This window comes from Cetorhinus maximus, chromosome 2 (assembly GCF_964194155.1).
Source record: "Cetorhinus maximus chromosome 2, sCetMax3.hap1.1, whole genome shotgun sequence".
NCBI classification, from domain to species: Eukaryota; Metazoa; Chordata; class Chondrichthyes; order Lamniformes; family Cetorhinidae; genus Cetorhinus; species Cetorhinus maximus.
The window spans coordinates 9,474,983-9,494,460 of NC_135880.1; the positions used below are offsets into that span (position 1 = coordinate 9,474,983).

At 43.3% G+C, this 19,478-nt stretch overlaps 1 protein-coding gene across 2 annotated transcripts; it reads left to right on the forward strand.

Moving 5' to 3' along the window:
• The first annotated feature begins 645 nt into the window (after window positions 1–645).
• LOC144692185 (PRELI domain-containing protein 1, mitochondrial-like) lies at window positions 646–17,347 on the forward strand. Of its 2 annotated transcripts, none has more exons than XM_078560743.1 (5): window positions 646–828; window positions 2,311–2,536; window positions 4,173–4,283; window positions 7,146–7,224; window positions 16,772–17,347. In XM_078560743.1, the coding sequence occupies exons 1-5, from the start codon at window positions 737–739 to the stop codon at window positions 16,909–16,911; spliced, it is 648 nt and encodes a 215-aa protein (XP_078416869.1). In that variant the 5' UTR covers window positions 646–736; the 3' UTR covers window positions 16,912–17,347. The 2 variants fall into 2 exon arrangements, with proteins under 2 accessions (XP_078416869.1, XP_078416860.1); XM_078560734.1 differs by having other exon boundaries at window positions 647–828; window positions 4,170–4,283.
• Window positions 17,348–19,478: the final 2,131 nt, after the last annotated feature.

A 19,478-nucleotide genomic window follows, 5' to 3' on the forward strand; every position in this document is an offset into this window, starting at 1 on the left:
GATAGGGAGGGGTGAGGCCATGGATAAATGCAAAGGAATGGGAATCTGGATTGAAACTTTAAGCCTTTTGAAGTTCCATGGCCAATATGGCCCATGTGGTTCATAGAGACAAGGAGCATGGGTGTCTCAGACACTCAACACCTGAGGCTGGTGAAAGGGACAATTCTTGCAGAGGTGGATTTAACATAGTATGCATCATTAGGTTTATATTCCCTGGAGTATGGAAGATTAAGGGGTTCTCTAATTGAGGATTAAAGGATTTTTATGGGATTTGACAGGCTAGATAGAGAAAAACTGTTTCCTCTGGTGAGAGAGCCCAGAGCATGGGGGCCTAACTTAGACCGCCCAGAAAGCACTTTCATCAAGGCTAGCGGGAATCTGGAACTCTTTCTCCAAAAAGCTGCTGAGGCTGTGTGGGGGGGTGGGGGTCGGGGGTGGGGGGGTGCAATTGAAAATTTAAAAACTGGGATTGATAGATTTTTGTTAACCAAGAGTGTTAAAGGTTACGGAACCAAGGCAGGTAAATGGCAATGAGATGCAGATCAACCATGATCTAATTGAATGGTTCGAGGGGCCGAATCCTATTCCTATGTTTTAATTGAACATGCCTATTCTTTCCAGTGTGGCAGGGAAAGAGCCAGGTTGCTGGTTGGATGCCTGACTTTCTCTTTCACTCTGCAGGTGATTCTCTAATTCCGGTTTGTACGTGCAGCCTAAACGACCTCGGGCAGCAAACATGGTAAAGCACTTCTTTGACTTATCTACTCTCAAGAGCACGTGGGACCAAGTTGCCTCTGCATTTTGGCAACGCTATCCAAACCCCTTCAGGTAAGTGTCTGACCTGTTCTTTTGTGACTACTGTTTCTTTTGGGGCATTATATAATCTTCCTTTGGGGAGAAGGGAGATTTCTAAAGCATTGCTGACCCCCTGAACTTTTTCTAATTTTGCACATGAACCTGCTCTGCTGGAGATTAAATTGAATAATTAGCAAAATTGTACCTGTTAATTATCTCTCCCCTTCACGCATCCACACTCATGAGTGAAACTGGTTAACCTGAACTGTTCCTAAAAGAAGCTTACGCAAAGTGCTTTAGAACTTGGAGCACCTGTGTTTTTTATTCATTCATGGGATGCTGGCTAGGCCAGCATTTAATGCCCATCCCTAATTTTAAGAGTCAACCACATTGCTGTGGGTCTGGAGTCACATGTAGGCCAGATCAGGTAAGGACGGCAGATTTCCATCCCTAAAGAACATTAGTGAACCAGATGGGTTTTTACAACAATCGGCAATGGTGTCGTGGCCATCATCAGACTTTTAATTGCAGATTGTTCTAGAATTCCAATTCCACCATCTGCTGTGGTGGAATTCGAATATTACCCTGGGACTCTAGAACACTAGTCCAGTGACAATACCACTACACCACTGCCTCCTCTACCTTATCTATATGACACTTGAGAAGGAGTTGTTTGTTTGTTTTGAACTGCAAAGGACTTTAATTAATGAAAAGCTGGAAGACCAAAAGGCAATCACATGACAGAGGCAAATCTTAAGTTTGAGCCTTTGGTTTTGATTTCAGTCTTGTTGGGGAAAAGCTGAGAATAGAAGGCTACCCTGACTAGCTCGCTCTCTCTCCCTCTCTGCTTTGTGAAATTGTGTGGTTCTCAACCTGTAGCCAGATAATCCTCACCTGAGTGTAGTTTGTCTGCATAATTTTGGACTTGGCTGAGAGGGGAAGAATTGGTCCAGCTATACTCCTCCATGCTGAAGCATCATTGGTGAACTTCCCGACATCTACTGGGCCCAAGGGAACTTTAGACCAACAGCATCGATCCTCCATGAACTTTAATTTTTCTTTCTTTCTAAGAAAGTTTTTTTTCCATCTGGCTGACTCTGCCAAGACTACCTGTGTGTCTTTTGTGTGTTTGTGTGTGTGCTGGGGAAGTTTAATAGGGTTAGCTAGTTACACTTTCAGATGACAATCGTGTGTCAACCAGTTCTTGAAACTTGTTCAAAAGGAGTATTGTTTCGTAATAAATTATTCATTCTGAGTTTTTTGAAAGAAGCCTGGCCAGAGTCTCTTCTGGGTACTAGAAGTTTCGGTAAAGAATTGGCCATTTTGGTGAGAAAATTAAACATTTAAATTAATGGTACGGCCTGCGGAGTAGTGGGGTTTGATAATTTGCGCACTCCTCCCATCCCGGTCGTAACAGTAAATGTATTCTATTCCATTTAAATACAAATATATACACACAGCGTTGTAATGTCAATCTGAATACAATTCCAAAAGGTCCACCTTTCTCTATTTCAGCAAACACGTATTAACTGAAGATGTGATTTACCGTGAGGTAACCCCTGACAACAAGCTGGTTTCTAGAAGGCTGTTTACAAAGACTAACCGCCTGCCGCGCTGGGGAGAGATGGTCTTCCCTGCTAACTTGGCACAATCTGTCTTTGTTATCGAAGATTCCGTGGTCGATCTTCAAAACCGAACATTTACCACTTTAACCAGGAATATTAACCATACCCGCCTCATGGTAAGCGCAGCCTTCTCCTTCATGCACTAACTGCTCACTGGTTGAGTTCACACTTGCTGTTTCCTAGATCATTTTTGAGTGTTTTATTTTTTGAAAATGGAATGAACCTTCGCAATGAAACCATAATAAAGATCCAGCTGTTGTTTTTTTTTTATTATTTTGATAGTGATGTTCAACAATACAAATACCAAACTCAGTGGCTGCACTCTGCCCTCTGAGTCAGAAGGTTATATGTGTCTTCAAACCTCACTCCATGACGAGCACAGATCTAGGCTGACCCTACAATGCAGAACTGTGGGAATGATTCAGTGTTAAAGGTGCCGTTTTGCAAATGAGATGTTAAATCAAGGCCACAACTGCTTCTTCAGGTCAAAGATCCCATGACATTTTCTTGAAGAGAAGGAAGACCTCCAGACATCCTAATAGAACAACATCAGAAATAGGAGCAGGAGTAGGACAATATTCATCCTTCAGTTAAAACAACTAACCAGATGCATAAGCACAACAGCCAAATTATGCACAGCAAGATCCCACAAAGAGCAATGAAATAGATGACCAGATAATCAATTTCAGTAATACTAGCTGATGGATAGAGGTTGGTGAGGACACTGGGAGAGCCCCCTGCTTTTCTCCAAAATCGGAAGTTTTTACATTCACATGGGACAGATAGGCAAGACCTTGATTTATGTCTCATTTGAAAGACAGCATGTCTGTGCTCCCTCAGTGCTACACTGAATGGTGCTAAATCTGTGTTCAAGTGCTGGTGTGGGACTTGAACCAGCAGCTTTCTGATCCAGAGTCAAGATGTTACCAACTGAACCGAGCAGACACTTAGAGTTGGCCTGGCAACATGAGTGACCATAACTTGGCAGTCATTAGCCTTCTGTTACTTAATTAGCTGAAAGCCATCTCCAAAGACTGACTTTTCCGAGCCCAGTTTTTTGCCCTCAGTGCAGACCCTTCTTTCAGAATGGATGGTTAGATCTAGGAAGGAAAGGCATCAGTTATGTGAAAACATTTTCCATGTTAAGGGAAGAGAGTGGGGAGATATTTCACAGTGCAGGCATACCCAAATTACAGGAGCTCAATTCTATTTTGCCAATATTTTTTATCGCTGATGCCTCCTGAAGGAATGCTGAGGGGCTGGAAAGGACTGTTTTTACAGCTATTGACTCATGTGGATAAATCTACTCGAGAACCAGTGCATCATCACTGACTGGTACAATGTGGGTTAGCTGCCCCACCCAAATGTTAACATCTGTCTATAAACACTACAATATTTAATCGACACGATGTGAAAAGTAAGGTTGCGAGAAAATTTGTAATCTGACGGTTCTGAGTTAAAATGTGTGGTAAATATAAGCCATATGTGTGATCCCATGTGGCCATCACAGAACTAAAGTTCCAACAATTTCAAACTTTTGAAACTGCACTCTTCATGCATCGCTGGTGCATTCTCCATAGCAACGCCTCTACCAATCGGCCACTTGCCAACCAATCAGCGCACTCTTCACGTACAGTGTAACTTGTTGTTTTCCCCTTATATTGGTATTCTTGCAAAGTGTCCTAATGAGTGCAAGACGAAAAGCTTCAGCTAGTCTCTTTTTTCAGCAATATTCTTCACTAATTTCAGCAGGTAGAAGAAAAATGTATATATCGACCGAATTCAGAAAATCTGATGTGGACACAGGTACAACGTGAGGCGTGGATCACTTCAAATGTATTTGGCTTTTCACGAGCAATTCAGGTAATGGTCAATCAGTGTTTAAGCGTATGTGTGATTTTGTTGCTATTTTCTGCTCTTCAGTCGGGTATACTGGAGTTGCAACATGTGAAAACAGCATGAGGGCTCTGGACAAAGTAGATAAAGAGAAACTTTTCCATTGGTGGAAGGATTGAGAGCTAGAGGACAGTGGGTGTTCCTACACCACATGGACTGCAGCAGTTCAAGAAGACAGCACTGAGAATGCCTTCTCATTGGCAGTTAGGGATGGGCAATAAATGCTGGACTAGCCAGCAATGTCTGCACCCCATGAATGGATAAATTAAAAAAAAACACTGATTTAAGATAATTGGTAAAAAGAACCAATTTGACTTTTATTACAAGGGGATTGGAGTACAAAAATAAAGAAGTTTTGCTACAGTTATACGGGGTTATGGTGAGAGCTTTCATCATCTGGAATACTGTGTAATTTTGGTCTTCACATTTAAGAAAGGATATGTTTGCACTGGAGGCAGTACAACGAAGATTCACTAAATTGGTCCCTGGGATGAGGGGGTTGTCCTATGATGAAAAGTTAAGTAAATTGGGCTTATATTATCTGGAATTTAGAAGAATGAGTGGCAATCTCATTGAAACGTACACAGTTCTGTGGGGTATGATTGGGTAGATGCTGGGAGATTGTTTCCGTCAGTTGGGGAATCTAAAACACGGGGGTACAGTCTCAGAATAAGCAGCCAATTATCTAGGACTGAAATGAGGAGATATTACTTCACTCAAAGGATTGTGTATCTTTGGAATTCTCTACCCCAGAGGATTACGGATGCTCCCATCGTTGAATACTTTTAAGGCTGGGATAGACAAATCTTTGATCTCGCGGGGAATTAAGGGATTGGGGAGCGAACGGGAAAGTGGAGTTGAAGCCCAAGATCAGCCATGATCGTATTGAATGGCGGAGCAGGCTCGACAGGCCATGTGGCCTGCTCCTCCTATTTCTTGTGTTTTTGTTCAGTGGCCTGTGGTGGCAGATTCAATCATGGCTTTCAAAAGATAGGTGGATAAGCACCTGAAAAGAGAGAATTTGCAGGGCTACAGAGAAAGGGTGGGGAAATGGAACTAGCTGATTTGCTCTTACAGAGCTGACATAGATACAACAGGGCTGACTGGCCTCCTTCTAGACTTTAACCATTTTGTGATTCTCAAGGCTATTAGAAATGGTTAATAATCACTGGCTTTGCTAACAACCCCCACATCCCCCAATGAATTTTAAGAAAGGCTGGATGTGTTTCCGTGATTGGACAGCACTTGCTGAACTATCCCGAGTGTGCCAAGAATTACACTAACAACCAATTTAAGATTATTAGTCAGGCTCGCAATGTAGCTCATTTATGCTTGTAGAAGCTACATATATTAATGTGCCAAGGAACTGTCCTCTGTAGGCAAAAGGAACATGTTCAGGCATTAAGATAAAAGCAAAATACTGCTGATGCTGGAAATCTGAAATAAAAACAGAAAATACTGGAAAAACTCAGCAGGTCTGACAGAATCTGTGGCGTGAGAAACAAAGTTAACGCTTCGAGTCTGTATGGCCCTTCTTCAGAGTTCTGTTTCTCTCTCCACAGATGCTGTCAGACCTGCTGAGTTTTTCCAGCATTTTCTGTTTTTATGTTCAGGCATTACACCTTTTTGAATTAAACAAAAGCATGGGGTACAAGAGTTCCTGGGTGCATTCTCCATGGAAATGCCTCAACCAACCAGAGTCAACTTGCCTACCAATCAGCACCCTTTTCTCATGCAGTATGAATTGTTGCTCCCTTTGAAATTTTGCATTCTTGTGTCTGTCCTGATGAATAAAAGATGAAAATTGAAAGCATGTCTCTTTTTTTCAGCTAAAAAAAAAGTTGTGCACAGAGTGCCTGTGGGCTCATTCATTGTTGGCTTGCCTTGGCATGAGGAGGAGCTCGCTGGATAGTGATAGCTTAGATCACTTTCCCCAGTGTTATCCTTTGAAACTTATCCTGCATGAAAAATAAGCGGCTTCCTCCTTAGCCTTCTTGAGCTGTCTGCCCAAAAACAGGTCCTACCCACAGCACCGCGATCTCCCACAGGTGGGGCAAGGAGGCAGGTCCTGCATCTACCCCAGCCAGAACAGGGATTGATCCCTGTGCTGTTTGCACCAACCTGATCCAAACCGGTTGTCCAGCCAACTGACCCAACCAGCCTCCCAAGGAGTTCCTGTGGCAGCATACACCTGTACATGCTGTTGTAGTCCAGAGCTATGGGTAGTGATGGTAGAGGCTCCAATTTCTTACTATCACATGGCTGACCAGGAATCTATTTTGCTCTTACCGCCTGCCATTGGAAGGATTTGTAAGTTGATGCTCAGCCTTTTTGGCCATTTTATGAACGCACCTTCTTTGGTCATCCTGAAGAGGGACTTGAACCCTGAGCTGCTGGCTCAGAGGCAGAGATGTTACCCATTGCACCACAAGACCTCTTGAGCAGCTTCCTAAAGGCCTCTATACCAGAGACCTATGCAAGTTCCCCTCCAAGCCACATACCATCCTGACTTGGAACTATATCGCCATTCCTTTGTTGTTGCTGGGTCAGAAAGCCCTTCCAAACAGCACTGTGGGTGTACCTACAACACATGGACTGCAGTGGCTCTCCACCACCTTCTCAAGGGCAATCAGAGAGGGGGAATAAATGCTGGCCTAGCCAGTGATGCCCACATCCCGTGAAAGAATTAAAAGAAAGAATCCATTGTTCCTTCCTGGGTATCCCCATCTGTATAAATACCTTTCAACAGATTGACACATTTGAAAGTGAGCTTGCTCACTCATAAGTAAAGTGAAGCTTTAATAAAGCAGAATTTTTTGTGTATTATAGGAATTTGGTCTCGCCAGATTTAGAAGAAATCAGCTAAAAGCAACAGAAGGATTTGAATATATACTTTCTCATTTGCATGGTATGTAAATTATTCATAACATTCTTTTTTGTATTCTTCCCTTGTCTTTTAACACTTGTTTTTCTAAAGTGTCTTCATATTTCCTGAACGGTGGAAATCAGTCATTGTTTCAGAATCTAAATACCTTTTATAGGAGCAAAACCTAACCCTTAAATGAAGGAAGCATAGAATGCCAAATCTTTGTATGAGTGATATGACAGCGCAAAACCCATGAGCAATGGGTCACAGTGAACCCTTGGTTGGAGTATTTTGTATATTGCAATAGCCATGGCTGAATTCAATTCAGACCATACCAGTCAAGGCAATTGTTGTTGTTGAAGTAGGATTTTGTAACAGATTTTCACCGCCCTGGTCTGGCAATTTCTTTTAATGGGCTATGACTGTACAAACTGAAATCTGCATCTACCCTTTTCTGATTGGCAAAGCTATGCCTATCCTGTGTCTAACAATAGACACTTTTTTAATGTGAGTTACTCGCTGGAGTTTAAGGCTGTGGCTACTCCAAATGATCACATGCCAACACAGCTTTATATGAGATAAAACATCAAATCTAAATTATTCACCATTAATTTCCAAAATCCAAAAGTGTTAGACAAATGCAACTCAATGTTCCTAACAAAGATCTAGAAATATTCAACAAAGGATTACTCTCTCCACTCAACAGCACTTTCTGTAGACTCATTCAGGTCCCCTTTTTTTTATATGTGAAATTACAGTTTCTTAATAGTAAATGGGCTAGGATTGTGCACTTTCATGTTACACATGGTTTGGGCATAAAGACTAGGTGACACTTCACACAGTTGTGCAATTTGGTTTGATGCACCTTGTCAATTCTCCACAGTAGCACACTGAAAACATCAAATACTGTAAATTGGGTTTATACTCTAGTGAAAGCTGGTCTTCTATTTAATTCTTCACTCTTTTGAAGGTTGAAGAGTTGCTTAATTCTTATCACAGCAACAAAAGCACAGGTTCCCAAAGTCAGATACTGGAAGTACACAGCAGGCCAGGTTGCATCTGTGGAGAGAGAAACAGAGTTAAAGTTCCAGGTCTGGTTCAGTGTTCAGATTCTAATGAACGTCAATGACCCGAAACATTAACTCTGCTTCTCTGTCCACAGATGCTGCCAAACCTGCTGAGTCTTTTCCAGCACTTCCTGTTTTCATTTGAGTTCTTCTTGTCCTGGCCAATAGTTATCTCTCAACAAACCTCACTAAAAATGCAGGTTACCTGGTCATTATCACATTACTGTTTGTGGGATCTTGTTTTGTTTCCTACTGAAGCCCTGAATTGTCTATGACATATCTTAGGACATTCTGAGGCAATGAAAGGCATGATAGAAATGCAAGCCTTTATCATTTTCTTTCTTTTTAGTTCCGAAACCTGAGAAATGTCTTTGGATCCCTCTTGCTGCTGTCTGCAACCCCTCTATTAATCTCTGGCTGTCTTTCTGAAAATAAAACCTGTTGTTGAGGAAGTCTACTGCCTTAAAGTAATGACTATCACAGAGCAGGAGGAAAGCAACCTCTGCCTTTTAAGACATAGTCCTTGTTGAAGGAGGTGAATCAATAATGACAACTTGTCAGTTATTCTATGCACCAAAGCAAGGAGCTGGTTACTATTGGAGATATTAATTAGCGCATAGCAAAATATTTACACTGTGATTTGCCACAATTAAACAAAGGAATGATTACATTTAAGTAGAGTCATTTGAATTCTGAATGTGTATCTGAAATTGTAACAACTGTGTTGCATGATCATTGTTTTTATGAAAATTGAATCTTTTCTTTCAACGCCATCGTTTAAATTTAGCAGAGGACTGCAACTATTTATTGCACTAGTGGTAAGTACAAATTGACTTGGAGCAAGTGCAGTTAGAGATGCTATACGCATTTTAAAACCCAACTTGCACAGATACAGACTCCCTCCAACCCCACTCCAATATAGCACTTAACTTTAATGTCCTGTCACTAGTCCCTAGGGAACATCTCAAAATATCTTTTTTGCCTGAAATCTTTCTTTGGGTATGGACAATAGGGCCAATTTGTTACAATAATTCTGGTAAATGTGAAAATGAGGATCAATAAAGAATTGAAAGGTTATTGAGCTCTGATTAGTCTAGATGGGGATTCACCATGTGATTTTATTTTTGGTAATGGTCACTTTGATCTACAATATTCCTTGCCCCTTTTCTAAGATTTCATTTTAAGAGGATAACTCTGGTTGAGTCTTTAGGAGGAATTTCAGACTAACAAGGAACATATTACTACCCTCTTTAACCTGATGAGGTTTAGCATTTGGCTAGTTCTACCCTTTCAACAACTTACGTTTCTAATGCGCCCCTATCAACAACAATAACAATATTTATATATGGATTTGAAAACAAGAATGAGGATTTTAAAATGAGCAACATAGCAAAACATCCCAAGGCACCTGACAGGAGCATTATCAGACAAATTTTGACAACGAGCCATGTGATATTAAGACAGGTGATGGAATTCTTGGTCAAAGAGAGAGAGAGGTTTGAAGAAACACCTTGCAGTTGGAGAGAGAATTCCATAGCTTAGCCTGGAAGGCATAACAGGCAATGAAGAGGCGAAGGGATACACAAGACCAGAATTGGAGAAGCGTAGAGTATTCAGAGACTGTTAGTTTCAGCAGTTTGTTCCTTTGTGCGTGGAACACCCAAAACCTCAACTTTGAAGAAAGGTCTGCCTGCCATCCATATCCGGTCTGACTTACATGTGACTCCAGCTCTGCCAAAGGCGCTTGATTCTGAGCTGCCCTCTGAAGTGGCTGAGCAATCACTGTTATATCAAACCCTTCCAAAGGAGGAAGTACAGAAAGAGGCTTCTCACGGGAAGCTAGGGATCAGCAATAAAGCTTCTCAAGAGAAGCTAGAGATGGACAATAAATGCCAGCCTTGCTGGTGACACCCACATCCTGACAATGATAGAAAAGCAGAAACACCCACAAAGCCACAGTGAGATTTCATGCAGTTGTTTGCCGATGATTTAAGTTGCTCACTCGTTCACCTGTGCAAAGTGACTTTTGTTCTGTGGACATTTACACTGTCTATAAAGAAGAGTGCAATTTAATGCTAAACACTGAAACGCTCCTCCTTCTCCCTCCCTCGAAATCTGAATTCCCTTTCCTGATTTTTGTTCCCAGTAGCAACACTTCCTGTAGCGGCTCATTCTCAGAGAGTCAAACCTGTTAAACACGCAGTCAGATTTTCCCACTCTCGCCCCATCAAGTTCCTCCAAGTGACTCCAGTGATCACTGGCTATTTTTTGCAGGTGCTGCAGCACTCACTTCTTTTTTTTACTGGTGGAGAGGAGCAGATTAATAAGGAGCTACCAGCTGCTGCATTACCCGTGCTTCTGTAATCTCTTGTTTCTTTTTATACTAACATGTAAAGTAACAGTGTCCTTTTTAAATAATTAAGGGAAGTCAGTTACGCCAGTCTTTAAAATAAGCAGAACTGAAACTGCTTCTCTAAATTAATCCCAGCATTTTCTGAGGGAGGGAAGTTCGAGGGCAAAAGTACAGTGGCTAGCCCAGTGAAAAGGGGATGATTCGGCCAATCCCTACATAAGACCATAAGAAATGAGAGCTGCATCAGGCCATTCAGCCTTTGAACCTGCTCTACCATTCAATAAGATCATGACTTCTGTATCAGCTTCCACTTATCCACCCAATCCCATATTAGCATTGTGGGTGCACCTGGACTGCAGCCGTTCAAGAAGGCAGCTCACCACCACTTTCCCAAGGGCAGCTAAGGATGGCCCAGCCAGCAAAGCCCACATCCCGCGAGTGAATAAAAAGAAAATATTCTTTGATTCGTTTAGTGCCCAAAAATCTGTGGACCTTAGCCTTGAATATACTCACTGCTGAGAATCCACAGCCCTGGGGTAGAGTATTCCATAGATTGACATCTCTTTGAGTGAAGAAATTTCTCCTCATCTCGATCCTAAATGGCCCATCCCTTATTTTGAGACGAGGAGCCTAAAATTGGGCTCAGTTGCGCTCTTTGTTTGTCTGTTACAGGTGGTGTTCGGGGACGAAAGTGGGATCCGCTGAGCAAACGCACTTCTGCCCTGAATCACGCTGGCGACATCTTGATGAAGGTGTTAACTCACGTAGCTAACGTGAGCTGAAATGATGCAGGGAGGGCCAGCCCCTACATCAATTATCCTGCAATGCTAACTTGGGCCTTGCCTTGCTATTTCAGACCCCCACACTCCGATCAATGCCCTCTTATAAACACGCACAGCTTATGCAGCTTTAAGCAACATAGTGCATCCCTTCTCCCACCAGCTATTTAAAGGAATGAATAGCTACAGACAGGTTAGCTGCTGGTGGATTTCTTCAGGCAGTTGCTGCAATTCTGCAAAGTGTTTGGTGCTTTCCATAGTTGTTTCAAGTTGTGAAAGTCTACAGAGAGTGATGTGCTGGCACTGTAGCAGGTTGTGCTAACCTCAAGGCTTCTGCATAAACCAGTTTCTTCCAGACACTGGTGCAGTAATAGGCTTCCCTTCAGAATAAAGCACGATTAGGAAAGCATAGTCTCCAGGCTCTGCACAAAGCCTTGTACCAAGTTGATACTCAATTCCTCAATGCTCCTTGACATTGAGCGCAGACTTTCCGGCAGGCTTCCCAATGCACAAAGTATTTTGGTGTGTAATGTCCATCAACCTCCTTCTGTAGCCTGACCGATTGAGTCATCATCTGAGTTCACTGCAGCAGAAATCATGTGCAACCTTGCCCTCCAACAAGCTGACACCAGCACCGTCCTCTGTTTTGACTCCACTGACCACTAGCCTGGTTTCTTGCCATGTGCAAATCCTATCTCTAATCTCTCCTCTAATAGGCACACAGTATCAGTATCTAAGCTGATGGCTGAGTGGAAAATCAAATGACAGCCTCTGTTGTGACTCCTGCTGAGGTTATCCATGGGCAAACCTGATTCCAGGATGGAACCCAGCTTGATAGATCCTAACTTTTATTTCTTTGTCTAGCTAAATGGAGAGTAGCTACTGAACAGAGTCACAGGAGTCAGCTAATTAACCTTTAACAAAAGAATAAAGCATTTATTTAACCAGTAAAGATGAACTATGTTACATTACTTCACCCTCAACAATATCTTTACAGATGTATACAGATTTACAAGGAAAACACAAGTTTTCTTTTATTCATTCACGGTATGTGGGCTTCGCTGGCTGGGCCAACATTTATTGTCCATCCATTGTTGCCCTTGAGAAGGTGGTGGTGAGCTGCCTTCTTGAACCGCTGCAGTCTATGTGGTGTAGGTACACCCACAGTGCTGTTAGGAAGGGGGTTTCCAGGATTTTGACCCAGCAACAGTGAAGGAATGGCGATATATTTCCAAGTCAGGATGGTGAGTGATTTGGAGGGGAACCTCCAGGTGGTGGTGTTCCCATCTATCTGCTGCCCTCGTCCTTCTAGATGGTAGTGGTCATGGGTTTGGAAGGTGTTGTCGAAAGACGCTTGGTGAATTCCTGCAGTGCATCTTGTAGATGTTACACACTGCTGTTACTGTGCATCAATGGTGGAGGGAGTGAATGTTTGTGGATGTGCCAATGAAGCAGGCTGCTTTGTCCTGGATGGTGTCAAGCTTCTTGAGTGTTGTGGGAGCTCCATTCATCCAGGCAAACGGGGAGTATTCCAAAACACTCCTGACTTGTGTCTTGTAGAGGGCAGTCATGCTTTGGGGAGTCAGGAGGTGAGTTACTCGGTGCACGATTCCTAGCCTCTGACCTGCTCTTGTAGCCACAGTATTTATATGGCTGGTCCAGTTCCGTTTCTGGTCAAGGGTAACCCCCAGGATGTTGATAGTGGGGGATTCAGTGATGGTAATGCCATTGAACATCATGGGGCGATGGTTGGATTCTCTCCTGTTGGAGATGGTTATTGCCTGATGCTTGTGTGGCACAAATGTTACTTGCCACTTGTCCACCCAAGCCTAAATATTGTCCAGGTCTTGCTGCATGTGGACACGGACTGCTTCAGTATCTGAGGAGTCGCGAATGGTGCTGAACATTTTGCAATCATCAGCGAACATCCCCACTTCTGACATTATGATGAAAGGAAGGCCATTGATGAAGCAGCTGAAGATGGTTGGGCCGAAGACAATACCCTGAGGAACTCCTGCAGTGATGTCCTGGAGCTGAGATGTTTGACCTCCAACAACCACAACCATCTTCCTTTGTGTTAGGTATGACTCCAACCAATGGAGAGTTTTTCCCCTGATTCCCATTGACTCCAGTTTTGCTAGGGCTCCTTGATGCCATACTTGGTCAAATGCAGCCTTGATATCAAGGGCAGTCACTCTCATCTCACCTCTGGAGTTCAGCTCTTTTGTCCATGTTTGAACCAAGGCTGTAATGAGGTGAGGAGCTGAGTGGCCTTGGTGGAACCCCAACTGGGCGTCAGTGAGCAGATTATTGCTAAGCAAGTGCTGCTTGATAGCACTGTTGATGACCCCTTGCATTACTTTACTGATGATCGAGAGTAGACTGATGGGGCCGGGTTGGATTTTTCCTGCTTTTTGTGTACAGGACAGACCTGCGCAATTTTCCAAATAGCCGGGTAGATGCCAGTGTTGTAGCCGTACTGGAACAGCTTGGCTAGGGGCACAGCAAGTTCTGGAGCACAAGTCTAAAGTACCATTGCCGGAATATTGTCAGGGCCCATAGCCTTTGGGGTATCCAGTGCCTTCAGCCGTTTCTTGCTATCATGTGGAGTGAATTAAATTGGCTGAAGACTGGCATCTGTGATGGTGGGGACCTCCGGCGCAGGCCGAGATGGATCATCTGGCTGAAGATTGTAGCAAATGCTTCAGCCTTATCTTTTGCACTGATGTGCTGGGCTCCCCCATCATTGAGGATGGGGATGTTTCTGGAGCCTTCTCTTCCAGTGAGTTGTTTAATTGTCCACCACCATTCATGACTGGATGTGGCAGGACGGCAGAGCTTAGATCTGATCCGTTGGTTGTGGGATCGCATAGCTCTAGCTAACACTTGCTGCTTATACTGTTTGGCACGCAAGTAGTCCTGTGTTATAGCTCACCAGGTTGGCGCCTCATTTATAGGTATGCCTGGTGCTGCTCCTGGCAAGCCCTCCTGCACTCTTCATTGAACCAGGATTCATCCCCTGGCTTGGTGGCAATGGTAGAGTGGAGGGTATGCCGGGCCATGATGTTACAGATTGTGTTTGAGTACTATTCTGCTGCTGCTGATGGCCCACAGTGCCTCATGGATGCCCAGTGTTGAGTTGCTAGATCTGTTCGGAATCTATCCCATTTAGCACAGTGGTAGTGCCACACAACACAATAAAGAATATCCTCAATGTGAAGGCGGGACTTTCTCTCCACAAGGACTGTGCGGTGGTCACTCCTACTGACTGATCCTGTCATGGACAGATGCGTCTGCGGCAGGCAGGTTGGTGAGGATGAGGTTAAGTATGTTATTCCCTCTTGTTGGTTCCCTCACTACCTGACACAGACCCAGCCTAGCAGCTATATCATTTAGGACTCTGCCAGTTCAGTCAGTAGTGGTGCCACTGAGCTAGTTTTGATGATGAACTTAGAAGCCCCCCTACCCAGAGCACATTCTGCACGCTTGCCACCCTCAGTGCTTCCTTCAAGTGGTGTTCAACATGGAGGAGCTTTGACACCCATTCTCTCCCATGTTGTGCCATTCTTCCCTTTCCCAGGTCAGAATCACTTCCTGCACAACTCCAAGCACCTGCTGCAGCCACAATGGAGCTCCCTTTACCAGGTGCAGGCTAGCTTTAAGAAGTGTGAGCAAGTTACTATTTTGAGCCCCGTGCTGATTTGTGCAGCCGATGAGCATCGTGTTTAGCCGAGGTTGAACACAGCAATTGTTCTAATAAGCAACCAGTAGGAAGATGGTGTGCAGCCCGCAATACAGCCAACAGGCCCAGGTTAATCACAATAACATTTCCCCATGCCCATTTCCAGGAGGTGTCCAATCTAGACCCCACGAACCCTAGTCCTAGACTCTCGAGCCAGGGGTAACAGCTCTTGGCATCTACCCTGTCAATCCCTCTTAAGTATTTTTGCCATTTCAGTAAGATAACCTCTCAATCTTCTGAACTCCGGAAGATATAGGCTCATTGTACTCAATCCCCTCATAGGACATCCCTCTCAACCCCAGGAATCAATCAGTGACTGCTTCTTTTAACTATCCAGGGACCGTTCATGGAAGGTGATTTCTCTCCTCCTCGCCCACCACTTCAGTCAGAAGAATGAACTAACATTTATACAGGGCTGTAACATGATCTGAGCTCGGCCCAAAGCCCCTTATAGAAAAGGCTTTTTTTTGTATGCATTCATTAATGCCTTCTTGAACCGCTGCAGTCCATGTGGTGTAGGTACCCCCACAGTGCTGTTAGGGAGGGGGTTCCAGGATTTGGACCCAACAACAGTGAAGGAACGGCGATATAGTTCCAATTCAGGATGGTGAGTGGCAGAGGGGAGCTTGCAGGTGGTGGTGTTCCTATATATCTGTTGCCCTTGTCCTTTTTAGATGGTAGTGGTCATGGGTTTGGAAGGTGCTGTCAAAGGAGCACAGCAGGAGACAACTTGAAGCTGGTGCGGTTTAGGCTAACGTGGCAGTCAGTTTACACTTAGCAAGATCCCACAGGCAGCAGTGTCAATTACCCTGTTTTTGATGGAAGTGGCTGAGGGAGAAATGTTGGTTAGGAGCAGGGAGTAGGCCATTCAGCCCCTCGAGCCTGTTGCTCCATTTGATAAGATCATGGCTGATCTGATTGTGGCCTCAACTCTTTCCTGCCTACCCACTATACCCTTTGACTCCCTCACTGACCAAAAATCTATTTAACTCAGCCTTAAGTTCAATGACCCTGCCTTCACCGCTTTCTGGGGAAGAGAATTCCACAGGCTCATGACCCTCAGAGAAAAATATTCTCTTCATCTCTGTCCTAAATGGGCGACTCCTTATTTTTAAACTGTGTACCCTAGTTCTAGTCTCTCCCATAAAGGGAAACATCCTCTCAGCATCCACCCTGTCAAGTCCCCTCAGGATCTTGTATGTTTCAATAAGATCACCTCTCATTCTTCTAAACTCCAATGGACACAGGCCCAACCTGTCCAACCTTTCCTCATAAGATAACCCCTTCATCCAGGGATCAGTGGACCCGGGTTTAACGACTCATTTAAATTATGGCTGCAACATTCAAAGATTTTTTTTTTAACAAGAGAGGTATGCGGATGCCGGAAATGTGAAATAAAGACAAAATGCTGGAAATACTCGGGATCACTAGCAACTGTGGAGAGAGAAATGGAGTTGACGTTTCAGGTCAATGATCCTTCATCAAAAAAAGTACTTTTTTATTTTTGAGATGTTACCTCATGGCTAGGAGCATTTAGGATTTTGTCAATATAGCAATGAGTAAACCTCTTCTTAGATATGTTAGTCAATTCAGTTGTCACCCTGTTTACTTTGCTGATTTTATTTTTTGCTGTGATTTTTTTTTTCAGGTGAGCTGCCACCTAAAACTTTAAAAGAAACTGCGAAGGAGGCCACCGAGAAGGCAAAGGAGACAGCGCTGGCAGCCACGGAAAAGGCAAAGGACCTGGCGTCCAAAGCAGCACCTCAAAAGGCAAAGCAGTTTGTCTGAGCCAAGAAGAGAGAGCTTGATTGCAAACTGCAACTTTCGGCCTTTTGAGAGTGACGCCTCGTGTATTGTTATTTTTTTTTTTAACGGTTCCGTGTTTCTCAGAACGGTCTTTACTCATATGCACTGAACGTTTACAGCGTTACTATTTTTAATTTTTAACTATGTCCCAGGATAGAATCACGCAGTTTACTGGAAGTCTTAGTATTCACGATAGATTAAAGGTATACAGGTAGAGAGAGGGGTTGCCAGCCCCTTTTAAAACAACTTCCAGAGGCTTTGTGATGTTTTTCATCTTTCCCCCGATAGCACTTAATTCGATCAAGCGATTTATTTGCCTTTTAATTTTTAAAATGTCCTCTTAAGCAAATAAGAGTTTAGCCCAAGACAATAAAGTGACATGCAGCCGGCATAATTATTAAACATTGATGAAAGCGAACATTCCGTTAGGAAGAATTGGCGTGGGTTCTTTTTCTGGGTATTTTTTTTTTGTTGTTCCCTGGGCATTCTGGATTAAACTGGGCACCGTGTTTAACAAATGAAATTAAGGTGGGGCTCTTTTGTCTGATCTGTTCTTAATCAGGTGCTGAATTATTTATTTTTAATACTTTTTCTGCCTAACTTCAAGAAATTGTCTTGTCGGCTGTTTAGATGTAAAGTGCAGAGCTTTGACCCTCAGTGTTGTACCAGATTTAATTAATCTTAAATTAATTTCAATATTCTTTTTAAGTATTTAACATGAAAGTCAAACATGAGAACTAGACAATCCAGCTATCGAAATAAATCCTAGCTGTAGACAGCTGCTGCGTTAGTTTTTGAAAATATGTGTCGACATTTCGGGTGTTAGCTCATCCACCTTAATCGGATGCTGATTATTTATTTTAATCCTTGACCTGATTGAATGGCAGAACAGACTGGAGGGGCCAAATGGCCTCCTGTTTGTACGTTCCATCGACCTGGAAGATAATTTACAGAACTGAATAATATGAAGGGACAGGCGAGACACGGCCTTTCCCTTTCTTTGCTTGTACTTGTCCTCCCGCCATTTAGTTTTATTTATCCCTCTAGCCTTTGGCTTTGCAGTTTAAGTTCTGCCGAAGGGTCCCGTCCACCTGTTTTTTTTTTCTGCTCCTCAGATGCTGCTGCATATTTCCAACAAGTTTTCTCTGCTCAGGTAACTGAAACTGTTCAGCTTTTTTTCCCTCCCAGTAGCCCTGTATTTACATTTCACGGTTTGGAAGATAAAAAGGGCAACTGGAGTGCTGGCAAGTTTCCTCAAGATGACAAAAATAACTTTTTGTACAAACCCTTGCTGCTCAAACCTCTTTAATCTTTAATGTGCTATTATCATCTAAGTGGACAGGTAAAGTTTACTGATTTATTCTGTATTTTTAGAAAAAGAGTTTCTTAGGATTTAATAGTCTGTCAAACCTTCAGAACCACCTTTCTTAATGTATAATAAATGTAAACTCAAACAAATCAGTGAAATGCTGACTTTTCGACAATAGTAGAGCGCGTACAGTCCAGATAAGCACCCCCGGTGTGTCACGCTGTGTCATGTTCTGAACTCAGTAAGGACCTCCTGATAAAGGAATCTGTTGTTAGCCTAAGGCCTGTGGGCATTCAGCCTAAACTTGGGAAAGAGGGAAGAAGAAAACGCTTATGTAGCACTTCTCCAACCTCAGGACTTCTGAAAATGCTTTACAGCCTGTGAAGTTCTTTTGGAAGTGCAGTGTAATGTAGAACCTGTTGCGTAGCAAGGTCCCACATAGTGACAGGATAATGACCTGACCTGTTTTAGTGATGTTGGTTGAGAGAAAGATAAATGTTGGCCAGGGCACCAGGGAAGACACTTCTTTGAAATAGAGGCCATGGGATCTTTTTACATCCACCTGAAAGGGCAGATACTGCCTCAGTTTAACATTGCATGGGATAGACAGCACTCCCTCAGTACTGCACTGAAAGAGTTGACCTAGATTGTGTGCGTAAGTCTCTGAAATGGGGCTTTAACCCCATGAGCTTCTGACCCAGACAAAAGCGCAATCACACTTCTTACACATGGTGTCAGCAATGATGATGGAGAATAGTTCTGTTGGAATAAGGGGAGAATGCACTGAGTCAAGTTCTTCAGCTGCGCTGATCCCTGGCTGGGTTCAGCTTTAACTGAGTAATTGCTGACCGGATCTACTGTTCCACATAGTTTGGTATTGGCTGCAAATTTGACCCAGTTGCATTGAGTTTTTGTATCCATGTCACTCATGTAAATTTAAAACAGCAGCAATCACAGCCCTGAGGTAGCTCACACTGTATAAGCCTTCTCCACCTGCGAAGGACTACACAGTGATATAAATACTATAGACTTCATTTGGTATTTAATCTGCATATGTATCAATCATGAAAGGTACGCTTACAACAGGTAATATTCAATCATTGATGACGGGTACCATAACCACGATGCTATGTTAGAGGGCTAGTAATCCAGAGACTTGAATTTAAATCCCAACATGGCAGCTGGGGAATTCTCCAATAAGGGGTTGAGAGTTTGGTAGGTGCTCTCAGTTTACCTTGTA